The sequence below is a fragment of the Pteropus vampyrus genome, unplaced genomic scaffold, assembly GCF_000151845.1.
Source record: "Pteropus vampyrus isolate Shadow unplaced genomic scaffold, Pvam_2.0 Scaffold208, whole genome shotgun sequence".
Classification (NCBI taxonomy): Eukaryota; Metazoa; Chordata; class Mammalia; order Chiroptera; family Pteropodidae; genus Pteropus; species Pteropus vampyrus.
In genome coordinates this window covers 1,253,997-1,262,257 of record NW_011888989.1, presented here as the reverse complement: position 1 = coordinate 1,262,257, position 8,261 = coordinate 1,253,997, and the positions used below count along the sequence as shown (strand labels likewise).

The 8,261-nt window shown below is 40.3% G+C and overlaps 1 protein-coding gene across 1 annotated transcript in view; it reads right to left on the bottom strand.

Annotated features, from left to right (window-relative positions):
- The window catches only part of LAMB4 (laminin subunit beta 4), a 98,089-nt gene that overhangs the window by 25,081 nt on the left and 64,747 nt on the right, over nt 1–8,261 (bottom strand). Inside the window, exons 23-25 of the mRNA XM_023537988.1 lie at nt 7,491–7,711; nt 5,215–5,311; nt 2,041–2,416 (exon numbers count right to left, since the gene is read on the bottom strand). Of these exons, the coding sequence (XP_023393756.1) occupies nt 2,041–2,416; nt 5,215–5,311; nt 7,491–7,711 (694 nt within the window). The remainder of the gene's footprint in view (nt 1–2,040; nt 2,417–5,214; nt 5,312–7,490; nt 7,712–8,261) is intronic.

Genomic DNA, 8,261 nt, shown 5'->3' with positions numbered 1-8,261 from the left:
CAGAACTATAATTCTTTAGGCTAATAATAATAATAATAAACAATAATAATAGTAAGTACTATTATTGTAATTGGTACTCTTTAAGCACTTACTATATGCCAGACACGGTGCTACATGACTTGTCTTGAATAATTCTCGTAAGAATACTTATGAAATAGAAACTGTACTCACTTTTTTGATGAATAAATTGAAGCTTGGGAAAGTTAAATAACTTGCCCAAGGCCACACAGCAATAAGTAGAGTTGAACCAAGGTGGTTTGACTTTTGAATCTATGTTCATGACGTCCTGGGTTCTCTGTCCTCCCCCTCCCCGTGGATTTGCAATTTACCCAGCAAACATTTATTATTTAACCATGGCAGGCCTGGAGAATACAGGCACAGAGGAGACAGCCTCTGGCCTTGGGAGCCCCTCAGCCAGGCAATAGTGGATGGGCGGATGGGCCACAAAGAGGTGAAGAGATGGAGAAGGAAACACATGGCTTTCTCTGAGGAGGTTAGGGAAGGCTTCAGAGAAGAAGTGGTAATTGGGTGGCTGGTGAAGAGGAGTAGGAACTCAGCAGGTAGACCAGGAGGGGACAGGCATTTTGGCTTCTGGACCAAGAGGCCCATCAGGCCTGGCCTGGATCCCTGCCTCCGCTCTCTTCTCTCTCGCTTTGCTCAGGGCTTTGGCAGTCTCTGTCAAGAATGTTCACTGTGGATTGGCTCAGTCCACTTTCTCAGTTTTACTTTGTCTGCCATTTTCTATAACCACAAACCTGTGGTTCATGGGCCAAAACCCATTCTCAGAAATGTTTCTTTTGCCCATACACTGTTTTTTAAAAGTGCTATTAGATTAGCTGCCTATATTTCAAAGAGGTGACATTTCCATAAAAATTGTGATGTCTGATGTCTCTTGAAAAGTGGGAGCATCTGGGATTACAGAGCCCAAATCCTACAGGGCAACAGTCTTTACAAGGATATGGATGTGCCTGTTCTCACCTGCGAGCCGGACTTGGCCATGTCACCTCCCTGGGCCCAGTAGCTGTGTCTATGATGCAGGTGATCCTTCCTCTGAACTATCTAGGTGGATTATGTGTTCTTCCTTGTATGACTTTTAAGCAATTGCTATAAACCGCTGGGACTTTTGCCTATTGATAATAAATGGCCTTATATTTATACCTGTGCTTTGTGTAACATAAAACTCTTCAGCTTCAACTATTCCTTAATCTTAGACTTTTATGGAGGAGGGGAGATATTTGTTATAGCACTACAATCTTTTTTTTTTTTTTTTTTTTAGAGATTTTTGCTCCCGGAAGAGTGAAAACTATACCAAACTTATCTTGGTTTTGCCCAGAGCAGTTTTCTATAAAGGACCAAACAGTAAATATTTTAGGCCTCAGGAGCCACAGTGTCTCTGTCTTAACTACAGAACTCTGCCATGGTAGAGGGAAAACAGCCACAGAGGATACATGGGCATGGCTGTATTCCAATGGAATTTTATTTATAAAAATGGGCAGTATGTTGAGTTTCACCTGTGGGCTTTGGTTGCTGACTCCTGGCCCAGAGCAACCAATGTAATATATAGCAGTGTTTGACAAATGAAAAAAGTATTAAATAATATATAATAGAAATGATACTGCATTTTAAAGGAATTATTATACTTGTTTTACGACTTCACATTAAGGTACAAACTTCTAAACAACTAAGGAATTTTGGAAGATTTAGCAAATTTCCCTGAGTACATGGTTTAAAAAAAATATTTGTATTAGAAACCGCCCTACTTCCGATTTCATGTCTTTCAGCTCTGCGGGGTTTGGGTTTCCAAATTAACCTCTTAATGACTGCCACTTTATTATAATCAATGGCATCTGGAAAAAAATCACATGCAATTCTAACTAGATAAGAAAGAGGCAAACAATCACCAGCCTGATTATTAACTGAACAATGATCATTTCCCTAATGTCAACATAGGTACATTTCTAAATCAAAGGCTGTTATAGCTCGGTAGAAGTTACAGTAAATCAAGAACTTGACTATCTATTGCTTGAGCGCAAATCTTACCCAACGGAGTCATGATAATCCTTGACTTTTAAGAATTTCTCCGATGAGAAAACAGGATGTTTTAAAATCCTTTCTATTTCAGACATGTTCTTTTTGAGGCCTTTGAAGTTGGCATCACAGACAGGCAGGGTCTCTCTTTTATCTTCCATGTTAGCAGCCAGCCTAATTAACCCTTGCACTGCTCTGGAGAGGGAAGAAATGCTGTGGTCCCACTGATCAAAGCACAAGTGACACAGAGGACATGCAGGGAATTCCTGGCCGTGACCCCGTGCGCAGCGATCACATTGCTGGCCACTAATGCCCTCCCGGCAGCGGCACATGCCTGTGTCCCCGTCACAGATGGGCCTCTGGGTACCTTCCCTGTTGCAGTCACATGCTAAAAAGGAAGAGAAAGAGCAGAGAAAGTCAGTCACCTAGTCTTTTGCTTATGACTCGCTCAAGAATAAAAACTGCTCTTCTCTCCTGAGAATATTCCCAACTCCCATTTCTAAGGCAAACATTTAATACGGTATAATTTCAGAGATCTATGCAATGGCTATTAAAATATAGTGTTCTTCTTTCCATTCCACTAACAAATCAGTTATTTTATATGGAAAATATTAGGTGCCTTTTTTATTGTGAGTGTTTGTGTGTGGGTTATTTACATATTTTAGTGAGGAACATGGATCAGATGGTGGAGGGCACACTAGTGACCACTGCTACTGCACCCAAGAGTGACTAAGGCATACCACAGACTTTCTACGAAGTCCCATGAACACACTTTGTCTCAGTAAACCCCAGCCTGCGTATGCTAAGTACAGATGTCTTCCATTAAATAAGAACTATTCCATTCTCGAAAAAGTCTGGTGAGTGGTGTGCTTGCTCCTTGGTATTTATCCAAAGGAGTTGAAAACTTATGTCCACACAAAAACATGCACAGGAATTTTTATAGCATCTTTATTTACAATTGTCAAAACTTGAGAGTAACCAAGATATCCTTCAGTAGGCGAATGGATAAACTGTGGTACAATTAGGCAATAACAATATTATCATTGTTAAAAAGAAATGAGCTTCAAGCCATGAAAAGACATGGAGGAAACTTAAATGCTTATTACATAGTGAAATAAGCCAATTTGAAAAGACTACATACTACATGATTCCAACTATAGGATATTCTAGAAAAGGCAAAAATTTGGAGACAATAAAAAGATCTGTGGTTGCCAGGGATGGGGTGGGGAGGGGGTAGCTTGAATAGGTAGAGCACAGAGGACTTTAAGGCAGTGGAAATGTTCTGTGTGACACTATAATGAGGGATACATGTCATTATATATTTGTCTAAATCCATAGAATAGACAATACCAAAAGTGAACTATAATGTAAAATTGTGGATGTTGCTGATTATAATACATCAATGCAGTTTCATCATTTGTGACAAATGAACCACTCTTTTAGGGATGTTGATAATGGGGGAGGTTATGCATGTGCGGGGGCAGAAGTATATGGAAAATCTCTGTACCTTCTCAATTCTGCTATAAATCTAAAACTGCTCTGAAAAAATAAAGCCTTTTTTAAAGGGATAAAATTAAGTTTATTTTGTCTTAATTAAAACACACACACACACACACACACACACACACACACACAAAACTATGCTACTTGTACTTTGATTAAGCCTTAGGTTGGAGTATGGCAGATTATTGAAGTTACTTCAGTTTACAAAAGGTCAGGGAATCACTAGCCTATGACATTGGACAAACTGCAAGAAACAAGTGATTTAAAAATACATTTTGACAGCTAGAATTTCATTAATAATAATGCCAATTACACATAAAATCTGATTTACACATCAAGCTCCTCAACTAGTTATAACCTGTCTGGCTTTGGTTCAGAGGCCTCAACAGGAACCCCTTTGGGGCAGCACTGTGTCACTTCACCAGCTAGAGGCCAAGGCTCCCCTTTATTAACCACTCTTCCCCATGAGTTTTAGTGGGGGCCTGTGGCCTGACTTGACTATTCGCAAAGTTTTCTCTATAAACGTGAAAGCAGTTTTATAAAATAAAATTATTGAAATATTAGAGGGACACAGGGAAAGAGGCTCTCTAAGACAGATTTTCCAAGAGCCAAAATTCCTTCTTGGTTTTTAAAGCAGCAATTCCACTTAGAAAACTGAGTGAGACTGGGGGACACCACTGAGAATATATATTCGAATAGGGCAAGAAAACAAAGTCTTTTTTGTTGTTGTTGTTGTTTGTTTTTTGTTGTTGCCCCGAAGGCACATTTATAAAGGAAAGGAATGGAGGAAAGAGTTATCATGTATGTCAATGTAGAGGTGACCACGATGATAAGCCCATCACATCTGATATTTCTTTGGATTGACTTCTTTTGGAAGCTGACTTTAAATAGAGATTCAAATATCCCTTCTAGAACCAACCCGGATTTTAAATATGTGTTATCTGATATCTGATAGCCACGAACCACATGTGGCTATTTAGATTTAAATGAATTAAATAAAATAAAGCATTTTCTTTCTTCTTTTGCATAGGCCACATTGCAAATGCTCAACATCTGCATGTGGCTAGGGGCTCCTGCACTGGATGGTGCAGATGTAGAATACTTGCACCTCTGCAGAAAGTTCTACTGGACAGCGTGGCTCTGAACCCTACAGTGATTGCAAAGACATAGAACGAAAGGCAGTAGAACACAAACACCATGAGGGTAAGAGCTTTACGTTATTTATTCACTACCAAGAGTAGTGCACTCTGTGGATATTTTAAAATGAACAAATAAGTAAACATGTTATAGCCCCAGAATTAGGAGAGAGCCATGCTGAAGAAACATGTCTCCTCTGGCCTCCTGTGATCCATCTCCCAGCCTGTACCTCAATCCACAGTAGCTGTTTTTTGTCAACATGCTTCCAAATAGCGGGAAAATGGCCACAAGTTACAATCTCAGAGGTCTGTTCTATTTTAATGACTCTGAGGAATGTTAATATAGGCCACAAATTGGAATATAGGCTAACATTTAATATGGCCTAAAGTTTTAATACAGGAGAAAAAAAATATTTTTTTTCAAAACTGGGATTAATTTTGTGGATCTTCTACCAAATAAAGGAGTTTGAAATTCAGTTGGTTCAGAGCATGCCCATGGCGGGACCAGGTTGATTGCACGTATGTTTTTAGAATCACCAATACTTACCAATGCATCGCTCCAGTGGATCACCATAATAATCTTCCTTGCAGTCACTGCAGTGTTTCCCATCATAGCCTAATTTACACGAACACTGGCCTGTAAGCTGTAAGAACAGTTGTGGGTGAAGAATTAACAAGCTTTCTGATCTAAAAAAATAATGCATTTTAATACGGAACAGTTTTCCCTCCAGTGATTTAGAACATACAGCTGTGCAAAGTCAGAGGAAGGATGATTCCCACGGCCAGCAACTACCCCAGACAATGTCAAGGATCAGGAGTTAATGTGTTTTGGCTTGGGCTCTTGAATATACCGCCTGCTTCCAGCTGTTCAAGGACAGGTGGCCCCAAAATGGGAAATACACACATGTAAATGAAAACAAAACACATAATGGGAAATGGGCCACATTCTTGTCCTCTACAGTTATGAGAGTTCTCCCATAACACAGAGAGGCCAGAGACCTGGACTAACATTCATCAATTTATTTGGCAGATAGTGTTTCCATGATGGAATGTCCATGATGGATTAGTGTTTCACTCAACAAAACATTTTTTGCATTTGAGCCTTAATCATTTAGTGACAGTTATTTAACTGTGTTTTGGGGGGAGGGTTGAACTTTTTTGTACCCTTCCAAATGGATTCTTGTGTTCTACTGCCTTTTCTGAAAATGAGGAGGTTGGAAATTTACAGGAGGAAAATATAGAAGCAAATCACTATTGTAGTGATCCTGGGTTATACTTGACCAAATCTGCTTAAACAACAACTTTACCAGTATGATTTCAATGAATAAATAGCTGGATTCATAAAGTGACTAGATCTACTACGTTTCTATCTGTCTTTGGAGTTACCTCTAGCTTCTGCTCAAATATAGATAGTTATGGGGAGCTCATTGCCCCTGAGGGCTGTCATATTGCTGGTTGTCCTTGATTGTTGGGCAATGCTTTATTACACTGATGCAGGATCTGCTCCTTGTAACTTATTCCCATTGTTCTGAGGTCTGTGTTATGGGCAGCACAAAACGGTAGCCTCCCTCTTTCCTCCTCCAGCTCTTTTCCCACCTAGAAATAGTTATCCTCAACTTGCATTTGCTGCTCTTCTTCGGGCTGACCACCCCTAATTCCACTGTATGCCAATGAAAGTGTTTCCTAATTGTAAAGAACAAGCCTTCATCACAGAATAGCATGGTTCTATCCACCATCCTGGTTGTCTTCCTTTGGACACATGCTAGTTTGTCAATATAATGTTTAAAATGTGGCACTTAGAAATGACAAAAGTGCTCTTGGAGCCATCTTCTTAGTACAGAGGACAATGGGACGATAACTGCCCCGAACCTGGGTATGGCCCTCCTCCTACTCCAGCCTGAATAGACATTGCCTCTTTGACAGCCCTGACAGCACTGCTGGCTCACTTGAAGCATGCAATGAAAATCCTCAGGTGTTTTTCACAGAGCTGGTGCCAAGTTATTACTCCTCCCTATATTTATGTAAATTTTTAAAACCCAATTGCAAATCTTTACTTGTAACCTGTTAACATCTTGTTTCCAGACAACAAGAAAGCCTGTTAGGATATCTTGTCACTTATTCTGTCTTTATCACATTAACTTGCAACTCTGCAGTATCTGCAAATCTGATAAGCATGTTTCTCCAACTCCATCTAAACTGTTGATGAAAATATTGGACAGCACATTTGGATCTCTCCGTAATAATGTCCTGAGGACCACCTACTGGCTGAGAGAGAGACGTTTATCATAGCTGTTTAAACAGCTGAGAATCTAAATGTCCATGTCTCCATTGTACGCCAATGAAAGCGTTTCCTAATTGTAAAGAACAGCCTTCTCCTAGGAATCCCCTATGGACCAGACAACCCCAAATATTCTCATCATAAGGGGCTCTTTGATTAAACAAATGCCATCTGATTTCAGCTTCACTGACTTCTCTCAGTCTCCATGACTGAACTGTGGTCTTTGTTGCGTGCTGCTACAAACATGCTTCCCGAAATGTCTAAAAATTATGCCAGAGAGTGCTGTCATGAACATTAGACTCCCCTCGTGAATTAGGAAGCCAAGCAGTGATATGGAGATCTACCGATTTGTTCCATGGTTGGTAATTGCAGGGGTGAGGAGTGGAGAGGAGCATATAAACAGGCATGGTCATCTGTTGCCCAGAATGGTATTAAAAACCAAGAATACCATTCTCCAAGAAAAGGACCAGTATTCCTTGAAAAAATGGCTTCCCGGACAGGGGAAAAATATACAAGATGAGCTTAGTAACTTTAAAGTCTCTTGCCTGATCACAGTGGCTACTATGAGAGGTGCGGGGGTCACAGTTGCATGGCTGACATCCTCTGCCGGGGACCAGGTTCCAGTATCCATCAGCACAATGGTCACAGGTCTGTCCTGTGACGTTGGGCAGACAAGGGCATGCACCAGTGTCAGGATCACAGAGGCAAGCTCCCTGACCAGGGGGACACGCAGTGGTATTCACACCAGAAGGATGACAGGAGCATCCTGAGATAAGAGGAGGTAAATTCAGTGATAACACTGGCATTCAACAACCCACGCAAACAGCTTTTTAGACCTGGATATATCATTCCTCCAAAGGGCTCAAGGATGAAACATCTTACAATAGTACAGAATTTATCAAAGAATCTAAATAGGCTGAACCCATTCAATTGTTGGTAATCTCCCAAAACAGCAATTTCATATGGTTCTGCCAATCATGTTTCAAGAGCTCACAATTAGGAAGACCAAAAGTCTCACTTCTTCCCTGGTTCCATGCACCAAAGTTCCATTTATGTAAAGGATCTGAAAACAAATGGTTTTCACTAAATCGACTTGGGGAACAGAAATAGTTGAGATATCTTCTAAAAATGAGCAATTTATTTTTCCTCTTTATCATAAAATTAAACTCTTATCCTCTTCTACATCAATGATTCTTGTACCTATACACTGAAGTCACTTGATGAGCTTGTAACAATGCAGATTTCTGGGCCTCTCTCCCAGAGATTCAGCTCCATGGGTCTGAGGTACAGCCCAGGAATCCCCATGTTAATACCCT